General features: G+C 37.2%; 2 protein-coding genes across 3 annotated transcripts; both read right to left on the bottom strand.

The window, feature by feature from the left end:
- Positions 1-244: 244 nt before the first annotated feature.
- On the bottom strand, positions 245-823 carry LOC113346246 (F-box/LRR-repeat protein At2g40920-like). The gene has a single exon (XM_026589804.1). The coding sequence runs from the start codon at positions 821-823 to the stop codon at positions 245-247; it is 579 nt and encodes a 192-aa protein (XP_026445589.1).
- A 1,917-nt stretch (positions 824-2,740) lies between these two features.
- On the bottom strand, positions 2,741-13,353 carry LOC113346196 (DNA topoisomerase 2-binding protein 1-A-like). 2 transcript variants are annotated; one of them, XM_026589768.1, is made up of 18 exons: positions 13,192-13,353; positions 12,926-13,099; positions 12,798-12,840; positions 12,592-12,716; positions 12,310-12,417; positions 10,901-11,045; positions 10,695-10,786; positions 9,653-9,746; positions 9,087-9,546; positions 8,373-8,515; positions 6,902-7,143; positions 6,550-6,723; positions 4,895-5,185; positions 4,295-4,720; positions 4,169-4,213; positions 3,980-4,065; positions 3,329-3,434; positions 2,741-3,216 (listed from the first exon to the last, which is right to left on the bottom strand). In XM_026589768.1, the coding sequence occupies exons 1-18, from the start codon at positions 13,195-13,197 to the stop codon at positions 3,139-3,141; spliced, it is 2,838 nt and encodes a 945-aa protein (XP_026445553.1). In that variant the 5' UTR covers positions 13,198-13,353; the 3' UTR covers positions 2,741-3,138. The 2 variants fall into 2 exon arrangements, with proteins under 2 accessions (XP_026445553.1, XP_026445554.1); XM_026589769.1 differs by lacking the exon at positions 4,169-4,213.
- Positions 13,354-14,028: the final 675 nt, after the last annotated feature.

Here is a 14,028-nt window from a genome sequence, read left to right on the forward strand (position 1 = left end):
TATCCACTTAGTATACTTCTCCACGTCCTCCCCAGAGAAAAACATCTCTTCCCTGTAACCAGAGTACTCTACCATAGGTTTGATGCCATCGTCCGAACGACAATGTATAAGCCAATATATGGAACCATTTGCATATTGAGTGATATTTCCGATGATATTGTATGGCAGTACCTCATCGACTATCCTCCATGTATTATCCCCTACTGTTAAGACCTCGCACACTGGAAAGTCTTGGAATTTACCTCTAACCCCACACAAAAAGAGCTTTATGTTTCTTGGTAGTAGGATCGAAACCAAAATAACATCTTGGTTCTTCCTCTACAATGCCATTATCTTTCTCTATATTCATGCACACTGTTGACTTAATCCGTGGTGTTGATTCCATTGTGCTGACATTGTATATTCGAACAGCGCGGTTGTCAACGAAACAGAACAAACCTGCAATGTGTCCCAAAATTTCACGATACGATAACTTTGTTTTCCTTACGGCGTGAAGATTCGCCGCTCTGCCAGTGATGTGCAAAACAGCTAAAATGAAAGACTCGTAATCACTTGCGCCCCCTGCAGCACTCTTTGGAAGGAGTACAAACAGACCTGGACGTGTTTCTGAATAGTTAAGGTGTGACTTGATAAAATGTGGATCTTGTTCGATAATCAATTTCCAACGTTTACAGACACACTTGAGACGCATAAGTGACTTCACAGAGAGTCTGCTCAGCATGTGATAAACCACCACATCATCAACAATTAAGCTACTGGCAGGGTGATCTGGATTATTATCATCATCAACGATAATCCTCCTCTTCGATGTCGTATTAATCATATTCTTCTTATTCCTGCTCCTACTACTCCCACTTTTGTTGTTTTTCCTCTCCTTAACTGCTACTTATCCTTGTTCTTGCTTTTTTTGCTTAATGTGCTCGTTCTACATTCTAGATATGCCACAGTTTTTAAGAGCCACCTCTACCATCAATGGAAAAATCAGACGCAGTAAAAAGGAAATACTCTTTACCAATAGAGAATTCACTGTATCTCTAACGTAATCCAAACAAGAAAGGTTGATGAAGAAACCCAATACTTGTTCAGGGCTGCAGAAACCCCTCCTGAATTTAACCAATTAGAGCATCCACAGTGGGCGAGTATAACCAAAAATTTGGGATGAGATCGTAACACAGTGGGACGGAGTAAAGATCAAATCCCAACCAAAGATCAAATTCCAGACCAAATATGGTCGCGACCAAATCCCAAATTGTAATATAGTCGGGCGTAAATTTAAAGTACGCTTGTTGCTGGGCGTAAATTTAAAGTACGCTTGTTAACGGGCGTAAACCAAATTTACGTATGTTGGTGGGGCGGAATTTAAATTTACGTTTGTTGCGGGCGTAACATAAATTTACGCCTGATGAGACGGACAGCAGAATTCCGCGCGTTGCCAGGCGGACACCAAAATTCCGCCTCTCTGGGGCGGACACCAAAATTCCGCCCCTCTCAAACGGACTTTTTTTGATGAAAGAATTCTTCTTCTTCCTTCTTGAATTAGCATTTGTCTGTTAATTAGAAGAAGAATATTGTATTGAGAATGAGTCCAGAAAAGATCAAATGGAGAAAAGGTTAAACGAAAAGATGGCTATAAAAAGGTGCACAGGACAGTGGGGGATGAGTGAGTGGTTGAGAGCATATTTATTAGAAGATGCCACCACGAGATTCATGAGGAAAAGTGGAGATGAGAGTAGGTTACTGACTGTCTGTTTTATATGTCTTTTTTTAGGGTTTTTAATTTTTGTGCCTGCTGTTGATGCTCTCTCTCTTTTGGCAATTTCTTCCAATTGGAGGATTCTTGATTCTATAATTTCTACTCTCTTTCTCTTACTCCTAAAAGTTCTCATGTACTTTTTCTTTCTGAGAATTTTCTTGCAACTGCTATCAATCCCCTCTATTACAAAAGGCCAAAAACCTAACACATATTCTCTCAGTGGGAGAAGGTTGCACTTGCTCCTCCTCACTCTCAACCCCAATATCTTTTTCTTTCTTTTGTGTGATCATTGTGCCTAAATGGTATCCAGGATGACACATTCTCAATACAATATTCCTCTCTGGGGCGGAAATTTTGGATACGCCTGACAAATTCATCACGCGGACAGCAGATGTCCGTCCGTACAATTCATCACGCGGACACCAGATGTTCGCCCGTCTGATATCACACGTGCTGTGTGACCGTGTTTAACTCGGGCGGAATTTATTTTTACGTTTCTTCGAGCGGTCATTTGGAATCCGTCTGATCAACGGGCGGAATTTAAGATTCCGCCCCATACGAAACGTAATTTATATTTACGCTCGATAACATACGTGATTTATATTTACGCCCGTTTGAAACGTAATTTATAATTCCGCGCAGAAATGAAACGTAACTAATACTTCCGCCCGTCTTCATGCGTAAAATTGTTTTACGCGCGACCAAATTTGGTCTTCTCTCCATAACGTCACAATACAGATTAAACTCATATTTAGTCTTTTTTTTTGATCTTTGATCTTTGAGTTTAGTCGTACCATTGCAGTCGCTCTTAGGAAACCAACACAAACACCACCGACTAAAAACAAAAATCTGAAATTTCTTTCTTTGCAATAAAACAAACCGAAATTACGGGAAAACCTAAAATTCTGAACTTTCACTTGAGTTTTGCTCAAGGAATTGATTCCAGCAATAATAAGGAAACTCAATCAGGGTCGCGGAGAAAATATAGTAATAATATTTTAAATTATTCAAACTAATACCGCGGGATTAGTTTCTATTAGACAAACACATGGTACCATTGTTTTTTATCTTTCATTTCTAGGATTTTTTAACATCGATATTTCTTCTTCTTTTTTCCCTTCCCAAATGTGTTGACGAAATTAAAATGTAGAATTATATACATCTTCAAATTTTAAGGCAACAGCCCAGTCCGTCATGGCTATATCAATTTCAATAAGATGATTAGTGATAAACCTAACAAGCAGCGCATTACAGGCACGGATATGTAATACAGGATTTCAATGCCGGAATCCAAGTAAACCTTGCATCCTCAGCTGAGACTTCGTTGATGATCTCTGAAGAATGCATTTGGATTGATCCATATCTACTACTCAACTGACACAGTTTCAAGTCATGCTACTTCGTGTCCGGTGTCTATCAATCATCATCTGTCTGCCCGACAAATCTTCTTCATAAACTACAACCTGCAATTCACAAAATTAGTAGAGAAACAAAACAATCAAGTTTCCTGTTGTAATCTTTAAGCAGACAAACAAAGAGCTTCATTTCGAAATATACATACAAAAAGATTGATACCTGAGACTCTGTTTGTGTTTCACTAAAACCGTCGTATGTGCGGTGTTCATTTACGCCTTGAACTGAAGAAGAATCGCACTGGTTGCCATCATCTTGTTTCTCTTTCCTGGAGAAAATTTAATCACACGCCAAGTTAAATTGAAATCTGCAAGAGCTACTTATAGAAACTAATACAAGTCTTGGATTGCCCACTTCAACAAAAGTTATACCAGCAAAAGCTTTTACTACTTTGAGGTAAACTGATAGGTGTACTTAAGGACCAGCATAACAAAAACTCACATTCTGTAGATAACATGGTGTCCGTAGAAAACATGATCATGCCACTGTTGGAGATAGTACAGATGGGATAGGCATCTCCGAACCTACTACCCCAAAGTCAGTCATTATTGTCGAACTAACTATTTGCATTCAATGCAGTTTCTTCCAATCAGTATCTGTTTACTTACTAAAGCTCAACTAGTTTTTCAACTACTTCTGCTTGTGTTCTATGTCTTACTACTTCCTTTACACGTTAATTTTTGCTTCATGTAATCTAGAAAAAGTATATCGAGGAAAATGTATAGAAATTTAGCCTACCAACAGCACAAGCAGACTTATGGGTTTGTATAGCAGATATGCCGATATAACCATTAAAAGTGAACCGCAAACTACCTGCTTAGCCAGCTCGTAGAAATCTGTATTGCAGAGTGTGAAGTTGCAGGATTTTGAGTAATGATTGAATGATCAGGAGAGAAAATCTGAACAACGGGCAGTTAAGGATTTAATCACCATGATAGCATACACAAGAAATCAGACATATTAATTAATAAAGAACAACGGAAAAAACAGATAGAAGGATACACTTCGATCAGAAATAGTCCTCCCAGATAACGCCATGTCTTGTATCTTAAGATTCAGAAATATTAGTAAAATCAGTGCAGATTTAAGATGAACTGCATCAATAAAGATAAAATGTCTGTTCACTACCTTACTGGACTCTTCTAAGAGGTCCTCAATAGCTGCAGCTACATCTGGTACATCATGAGAACCATCATCCCGAATATTTCCCCCTTCGCTGGTTTTTATGGATTTCATCGTGCAGGATGAGACATTCGCACAAACATCCAGAGGGAGTAAATCTATTTTGTCATTATTGGCTGAAACCTTTGCCCTTTTTTTATTGGTAGCACTTGGATATTCTGCCTCCACACTCAAGTTAGTACTTTTCTTTCCAAAAGTGCGTGATGAATTCATTGCAAACTGTGATTGACCTTGTGACTGAGATGGAACATCTTCTCCTGATATCATTCTAGCAGCTTGCGTAGTGTATTGACTCATTGTGGCCAGTCCTGCTTCACGATCTTGAGCAGTCATTTCTTTGGGCCGAAATGGATGCGCTGAGACAACAGCATTCTGCGACAATATCATGCGTGCAATGTAAATTTTTAGTGGTTACTTATTCTGGGGGAAGTATATATAAATAAGTGTTCTATTTAACTATACACAGGTGTGGATTCAACTTAGTTGCGGGATCAACCTAGTTCAACATATGTATACAGAAAGAGAGAGAGAGAGATAGAATCTTACTTGCCGGATACATTCAGAAATCCACTCAGAAGTTACTGTCTGCATCCCCCATTTACACGCGGCTTCATACTTTGGGCCATTAGTGAACTTACAAAGTAGATGTGTAACCTTTTTACTCAGTTTTTCTGTGAATTTAGCTCCAAGAACAAAACACAGATTTCTTAACAGCAGCCTATCTTTCTCTTCGTACTGCGAAACGCAGAACCGAAATGCTTCAAATCCAGGTAAAGGAATTTTGCAGGGAACTGGTGAGTAGATGATGTGGCTTCCAACATCTGGCATGCAGGCATCCTTCAAAAATAAAGTCCCAAGTCTTTGAGGTTTACTATCTTTTAAAATGTAACATTCACCAAAATTATTACAAGACTAATCATACAAAAGAATATTGAAACTGATAAGCTCTATTCAAACAAATTACAGAGGTTTCATGACCTTCAAAAAGCAAATTTCATTTCTATCTTGAATTATGATTGAAGTAAATCAGCTTACATATCCAGTCATAATTTGAGCTATTTCCACACCTTCTAATCAACGTGAGAAACAATACATTTTTACTTAATAAAATTGAAAACCTTAGATTAGAGCTACCTTGAATTCAAACTTGAAAATGATTTTTTAATTGGAGGGTGTGCCACATCAATCTTTTTCCTATTGTTGTTTGTACATTTTCTAAAGTAGATCAATAATCAAACCAAAAAAAAAAATGGAGAGCATGTTACTATAACAAACATTTAATAAAGATACAAATTTAACTTTTGATAGGATGGGATTGTTCTTATTCAACCAGTCCAACAAGATGGTTCGGTCACATTTTGGTGAGGTGGCAATCCTGAAGATTGTCAAATCTCCTTCAAATTTGAACAATCTTCACAAAATTGAAAGATCTAAAGAAAACAACAACCAAATGGAACCACATGTAACCTAGAAGTTTATACATATCCTGGATGTCAAATTATTTATATTCGCTGTTTTCATTTCATTATTTTCATCCTCTACATCCTAGAGAGTGAAGAGTTCATCAGATACTCAAATGTGACAATCCTATTAACTAGTAAATAATGTTGAGCCGCGGCAGTAGATACTCCTAATGGGACTTGACTAATACTGTATTACCTTCTGGAAGACTGAAACGGAAAACATTATTATGTTGAGCAGGTGATGAGGATTCACAGCGAATTTGATGGGGTCAACACCCGTCCATGTGGCAGTTGGCTGAGACCCTACTTTCAGGGTCTACGCTCAGCCTTTAAATCCACTATCACATGCACCTGGTACCAGCACCACCAGAAATTCTGGCTGATCTAGGAGTTTTCTCAAATTTGGCATTAGGGAAACAAGTTTTGAAACACTACGTTCCAGTCGAACTGTACAGTTTTTCACTTTTAATTTAACTTCTGAATACTAAAATAGAAGACTAAGGACATGCGGAATAAAGCAAATGAAATATCAAAATAACTCTGGTGAAAAGCTGATAGGTTATTCCGATGAAAAATAAAGACAAAATTAGTGATAAACAACCAAATGAAATGATGTTTAAAAAGTTGACACAAAATAAGGCCGCACCAATGATGGATGCATCTTTCAGAAAGTTATAGATCAATGGTGTTGGGTGACAGAAAAGAATGCACACAGGAGTGACTAAGAGTAGTGAGTACCTCTAAACAGGATCTGATCCAGTGGGTAGAAACAATAGTAGTCTGACTTTGAGAAACATTTCCCGCCTTGGTCACCAGACCATGACATTCAACAGTAAAATTCACATTAAACTCACTCTGACCATCCACGATCTCTCCTCCCCCTTGCTTTATCCATTCGACAATCTCAGCTCTCTGCCAATACCATTTCCAAACCAGGTAACATTAAAATGGGAAATCAGAAAAATTGAAGTGCGGTGGAAAGATATGGTGCATTTTCTCCCTTAATACAATGGGAAAATATGTAAGTGTTCCCAAATTCACTGTTTATGTCTTAAATATGGTGAGATAAGAAAAGGCAATAAAAACTCACCCGATCTAGAGGAAAAGAACTCGAAAACCGAAAAACAGATCCCCTAAAAATATTAGATGAGTTCTTCTTAACCATAGAGCTTTCTTGCTTGCTTGCTTCCATGGTTTTCCTTTCTTCAGTTTGCTCTCGAGGCATACTAGGCCGAAAACATTGCGTCAAATGATCTGGCACGCTTGGAGGGGTAATTAAGTTGTGTCCTTGCCTTGTACCTATTTTTGTTGCTTTATCAGGGCATACAGAATCTAAACAATGGAAGCAGCAGCAAAAAATTAGAAACCGTGTCAAGAATGTACTTTCATAACGTTGTAACTCAAAAGGGTCAACATATCAAAGAATTGCATTCCATGAAAACATGGGCAGTAGCCAGTTGGTACAAATGCAATTGTACTGAAAAGACAATTTCAACTTTTCAAGCTACACAGGTAGAGCGAGGGTTGAAACTTTTGCAAAGACACTGAGGTGTGCCATTGACAACTCCAATTTATTTGTGTTTGGCCACAATAACTCATGATTTTGAAAGGAATCTATCCTATGAACTCAGAAAACTGGATACGGGCTTGCAAAACCATAAATCCTTAACATGTCCATTTTTAAAAAGCAAACACTCATTAATGAATGAAAAGAAAAACCAAAGAAAAAATATAATGCAGGGGGGATATACACATAACCTAATGAGATGTCCATTCACATTGAGTGAAAACTCAATACAAGTACCAGTAGGTAACCACTTTCTTTCGAGCCAGAAGGCAGTAAGCATATAAATAAGGAAGGCCCGACCAGATCCCTAAAATTTGTGTTTGAGCATTTTCTAGTCCATGCAAAAGATTTTCAAGATTCCTTTTACGCAACTTTGAGCTGACTAGAAAGATTTAACATTCATAAGGTCGTATGTGATAATAGTATAATTCACATTCTAGATTTCCATAATATGTTAGCAATTCAAATTCTACAAAACTGAGGATTCATTGTACAAAAGTGTGGTAAGAATTTTCATTTTCTGTGAAATACTATTCTTTGACTTCAACTAGTATGTTATAGTCGAATATGTTTCAAAAGAACATATTTATTTGCAATCAAACACGGCCTAACTACTTTGCTTCTGTCGCAGAAAGGTTCCATAAGAATTTTAGAACTGTTGGAGCAGCAGGGATTCTGCAACTGTTCACAAATGAAGGGTACTTTGGTGAATTTTGTACAGGAGCCTGTGTGAGTAGAGGTGCAGGAAGAGCAATCTTCCTACATCGAAATTGCATCCCTGAGTCAATCACAAATGTGATAACAACTCAAACAACCATATACGCAAAGCCTTAATGCGACTAAGATATCTACTTAAGGCCTCCGCACATTGGATTTTTTAGGCTAACATTTAATAAATTTGCACACTAATGGCATAAACAAACACTTATCTTACGTGTTCAGTTGGAAGAATGAAAGTGAAGCAAGAAAAGCAGATACAGATAAATCACCTTACCTTTTGGAAGTATTAAATCAGGAACAACGTGCCTTTTAGATACAGGAAGTTCTTTTTTCTCTCGATCACAATCATCGAGCCAAACAGCTCTAACCACATAAATGACACCAGCAGCTGTGTAGCGCCTCAGTTCTCTTCTTTCACTGTATCAGGGGAGGAATAGTCAATGATAAAGAACTAAGAATACAAACTGTCCACGTGGTCCTATGTTGTTTAACTTCACTGGGGGGACAACACCTAGATTCACGCCAAACACAAGAACAACATTGCAGTTATCTTGCACCATTAAAGACTACAACAATTACATAGCCAGGGTCCACAACAGCTGGATATCCCGTACACAGTCTCGTAATATTATAATTAGCATAGATATCCTTTATTTATCGGTTTTATTATTATAAAGAGATGTGCACATCACCATTTTATCAAAGTTTGACGTCTATACTTATCTTGGATACCTTTAGGGCATGATAAGCATAGGTATAAGAGTATTCTACCAATATGATACCATTGTCTACAATAGAAGAGGAAGTTACTGAGGCACTATGTCACTGTAGCTCACACTAGCCTAAGGCAGCAGTGAAGAGGAAGTCTATAAAACAATGATGAGATTGAAGATAATCAACAGAAAATTTTAAAGGTTTCAAAAGAAACAAGAGAATTAATAAAACTCGACCATGAAAATGTTTTAGCACTATAAGCAGACAGACTTACTTTTCTGTAGGAGTTCCAACGACAATGTGTGTAAGTCTATCATTAAATGCCATATACCGAGAACCTCCACCTCTTCGCACCTTATTGACTAGTTTACGCATTTCAGCAGCATGGAAGCCAACAAGTAAAATTCTGCAATCTGACAAGTACAACCCACTATCTTCACTTTGAGAGTCATCGGCAACACAACTATCCAATGTGTCCTCCTTGTCTTCAATCTTCGATGGAGGTGGTACTTCAATTCCTTCCTCACCTTTCATGATGACGGTGGAATCAGAAATGGCAGAAGATATGTTCTGCGACAGGGTTGCTTCCGAATCTGCAGCTATTGGGCCTGGACCAGATTGCGAATTTGTGCTCTTCTTATCTTGATAATTTTTTTCTCTCAACTTATTCTTTAGAACATGGTTTGCAGACATCGTAATCCCCTGAACCAGGTATGCGTCTTCTGGTAGATAAACTACTCACCAAAACAGTTTTTTATTAATCAACGGACTACTCATGGATGCGAAAATTCCTACATAAAACGTGAAGAAAATTACAAACGAACTTAGTTCAAGCTTTACCTTTTCTATTAAATGAATCACGGAGCCAATCTTTAGTAACAATACGAACGTGACCCCACTTTTGGGCAACCCTGTATTTATCGCCTTCAGGAGCGTATGAATGTCAAGGATGCAACAACTACTATAATAATACAAGTTTTTAATAAGAATACTGAACCAAAACCTAATAAAATCAACAATATATTTTTGTGCAGAAAAATGTATGCAATGTAAGGTTTATGGGTGGTTCATGGACTTTTACAATTGACCACGCAAAAATACATGAGCTCAGAGTATTTATATACGCAATCTGACTGCCGATAGTTGTATGAAAAGATGTCATGCAAAAATATCACAAATGAAAAAAGAATATATAGACGTTACTATAAGCAGACAGGATAACCAAGATAAAACTAAAAATGTGAATGCAGGTAATACAGTATACGCAGATTAGTAGAAGTAAAACTTAAACTAACTTACTAGTTAGCCAACTCAAGCCAAAAGCAGAATAGCCCCCTAACCTAATAAGTTCACTCTTTGTTTTAAAATCTCCAACCAATAAATAAGCCTAGTAATTCAATAACTCCACTCTCTTTCTTAAATGATTATAAAAAATAGCTAAATCACCAACTTAAAAAAATTGATTTGCTTATAGAAGCATATTGAGTAGCTAAACAGTATATCAGAACAAACAAGCTTAAGAAACTTAATCAGCTTAGATTCACGTACAAGCATAAGTTATGACACCCCTTCACTCACATTTCTCACAAACTCTAGAAAAGAAAGGTCCAAAGGATTAGAACAAATTCCTGGATTGAGCTTGGAATTCTCAAAGATTTCAACATCCCATAAAGGTTGTATCAGGAAAAACATTGAGATTCCTGGAAGCTTGGCTAGAGGAGGAAGCGCCTCAAAATCACTAACAGAAAAGATACTCAGACTTAAGTTTCTATAAGAAGTTATATGTCCCAATAATCAGAACTCCATAAGAAAAACAAAACGTAATTATTTATGGGAAACTCAGAAAACATGAAGGTTAATGAATAACGAGGGGAAAGGATATGTCAGAAATGAGATGTGTGCAATTCCTTGTTAGATCACCAGAATATTGCCCTCCATTGTGTACAATAAGGTTTTCCATCTCCTTCCTTACATCTGAGTAAAATGAAAGCCTTTAGCTTCCTTGAAGAAACAGTTCAATTTAAGCAGAAGTGGAGTACAGAATATTTTGAAAACAGTAACTTTCAACATTAATACTATGCCGTCTACCTGCTGCAATTCTGGTAAAGCAGATGGTCAATCCAGAAAAAGGAAGAACTCTGCATGGTTCATGTGGCACTAAACGATGCTCACTCCAGCACTGATATAACCAGTTAATGGTGATGACTGGTTTCTTTAGTGTGTGTAAACCCCACTGGGAAAAAACAAGATTGAGATCTAGGTTAAGATAAAATCTCGTGCGGTTGTTATCGAGTTGAACTTACAATAGTGCAGCTTCCTATGCAAAAAACCCAACACTTCATTAACTTATGAATTGAAATAAAGCTTTTTACTTGAAATGTAATTTTATTGAAAATGGGACTTACAATTGGGAGAAGAGAGATAGTACTATTATTCTTAGGTTCATATTGCCACGATATGACATCGCTGAGGGTAAATCTCATAAAAATAGGCGGCCAGCGTGGACAATAACAAACTGTACTATGCTAGTATAGGACTGATCCAGCAAACCTCTTGTTAGAGGTTTCTTTAAGAAAATGCACATAGGATTGATCGATTTATGAAACATCAATTCCTACTTTACACAACAGGAAATTTATCAATATTTAACAATATTGTAAAATAATCATTTTGGAGTGAGAAGTGACTCGGTGGCAGAATCTAAGTTCAGATACATGGGAGCAACGACACAAACAACAGAAAACAAATCTACCATCTTGCAAAGAGACAAAATTTAGCCGAATGCTAGGGCCCTTAATGGTGTTACCTATATGTCATGTCTAAGGCGTAATAGGCATATGTCACACTTCTTACTAAAATGAAAGCCTCATACAAGCTGCCTGGCTGAGATGTCCCATGTCTAGCGACCAGCAACAAATAAGTGTATCACATCTCAGACCACCTAAGCAAGTACAGCACATCATCAAAGAACCACAGAGTGCGTAACTGGGAACAATTTATATGGAAGAACTGACATGCATATGTTTACTGAAATCTGAAAAGCAGAAAAACAATATCAACTAATAATTAAGAGCACTACAGTAGTTCAACAACCAGGTTATATTTAACAGCATAAGAGCAACTCCTCTACATTTGCAGTGAGTTTAATAGTGCCACCCAACCCAAGACATTCAAACTAGAAGATCCCCCCTCTCATACAATAACCATTGACCTAAAGCAAAGCATGAAATCAAGTTTTGACAAACTATGTAGCATGTGTCTTAATGAATCGGTTTCAGTAGATGAGACTGAATGTCATATTTATCACATACAACGTAGCAATGTTTGACAATGACAGACGAAGGGAATAAGAAGAACACAAGTATAGCCTGTGCAGAGGAAGTACATCTCTCAAAGTAACTAAAAGCATGTCAGTTACTGCACTGTCATCATATCCTAGTATAAATAGAAAGAAATTCTAATATTATATATTGCAGAATTTCCAACAGATTGTGCACCTTGTACTTTCCAGACAAAACGTTTTTGCAAATAACAAAATCGGTATCTAATGCCGCCCTGGTTTGAAAGACTCCTCCCATTGCAGTGACTAGCTTTTCAATCTTTCCCTGCAAATACATTTATCAAGAGTAAACAATAACGAAACTGAACAATGTTAAAATCTAAAGGTAGCACAGTTAACTGAACATTGTTCAGTTTCGATTTGACCTATTAGCAGTAGATTGATCTGCACATTTTGCAGCGATGTTACTGGGACATTTACTTTAAGAGGTGGAAAATACCTTCTCCTTGTTATCAAACCCAGTTGCAAGTACTTTAACCCCATCCATAGCAAGACAACAAGTGAAACCTTTATTTTTCGGAAGCGCTCTATTTTCTTTCCCGCAGGAAATAACTAGCTCAGTACCTGACAAACCATAAACTAAACATAATTCGATCATCTGGTAGCGAAATGAAGAAAGCAATAAAACAAAAACAAATGACTTACCCAGTAATTTACATCCTTTGGCTAGAAGATCCTCAAATTTATCCTGAAATTTAGTAAACAATTTCAAAAATAAATGACAAAAAATAAATCGAACCCTAAAAAAAAAAAGGAGAAAGAAAAGTGATTACATGGGATGGACCGGAGATGACGTGATAATCATTAGTACCAGATCGAGAAGGATCACAACATAGAAAGACTTCGGCACCATTTTGTTTAAGAGAGTCATGAACAGCATCGAATTTATCAGGTAGAACTAGGTTTCGAGATAAGAACACATTCGAACCCTTAAATGACTTCGTTCTCTGAGAAATAAAAAATCATCGAAAATGAGAATGGATAAATTTCTACATTGAGCTTAAATTTTAGGGATTTCAATTATCAGTTCTATATTTACCTCCATTATTCGTCGACTCGTCTGCAACTGAGAGTTGGATTCTGATGATTTGGGGGAAGAGGGTTTTAGAGCGAGAGAGTTTTGTGGGTTTCACTTTCCCCCCGTTTTCTCAAACGCGGGAATTTTTTTTTGTCTCCTCTCGTCTTGCTAGTTGCTACACTACGGTCCCTTTTAGCCCCGACTGGAAATATTTGGACACCAATGACTTTACTAGAAGCCTAGTTAGAAATTCGGAATTCTGGAAATGTACGAAACGAGACACGTACAAGTATTATTCGGATTTGTAAAAGTCAAATTCGGTCAACAATCCGGTTAACGGTTCTTGATACGGAAGTAGTTTAGAGCGGCACACATACTTGTATATTCGTTTTAAAGATATCTACTCGGTAACGAAAATTCGGTATATATCAAATTAATAAAATACATTTTTAAAGTTACATATGATGTAAGAAGCATGGTTTAAATAAAGAATTCGGATTATACGAGTATAATTACCAACCAGCAAACAACCAACTGGTTAGAGAACACGTTAGAGATGTAGATGTTGAAGGTTCGATACACACCACCAACATGTTTTTTCTGGAAAAATCTTCAAAAACAAAAAAAGTAAATGGTCTGAATCAGTGAGAATCAAATGGACTCGGTCCGACTAAAGTCATAAACGAATTAGATAAATAAACGACGAACTCGATACATTGCATAATTCGGAATTTCCAAATCCAACCAGTCATAAACGGCATAGACAGCTGTCAGTCCGAGTTAAATGAATAAATGGCGAACTCGAATAAATTGCGAATGATTCGAAATTCCCATAAAATACATGTAACTGGTTCGGTT

This window comes from Papaver somniferum, unplaced genomic scaffold, assembly GCF_003573695.1.
Source record: "Papaver somniferum cultivar HN1 unplaced genomic scaffold, ASM357369v1 unplaced-scaffold_99, whole genome shotgun sequence".
NCBI lineage: Eukaryota > Viridiplantae > Streptophyta > Magnoliopsida > Ranunculales > Papaveraceae > Papaver > Papaver somniferum.

Coding starts and splice junctions, on each gene's coding strand:
- LOC113346246 (XM_026589804.1), bottom strand. CDS start 823: ATGATTAATACGACATCGAAGAGGAGGATTATCGTTGATGATGATAAT.
- LOC113346196 (XM_026589768.1), bottom strand. Junction 12,717..12,797: donor CAAAGGATGTAAATTACTGG/GTAAGTCATTTG, acceptor ATGGTTTGTCAG/GTACTGAGCTAGTTATTTCC. Junction 8,516..9,086: donor GTTGGAACTCCTACAGAAAA/GTAAGTCTGTCT, acceptor CCCCTGATACAG/TGAAAGAAGAGAACTGAGGC.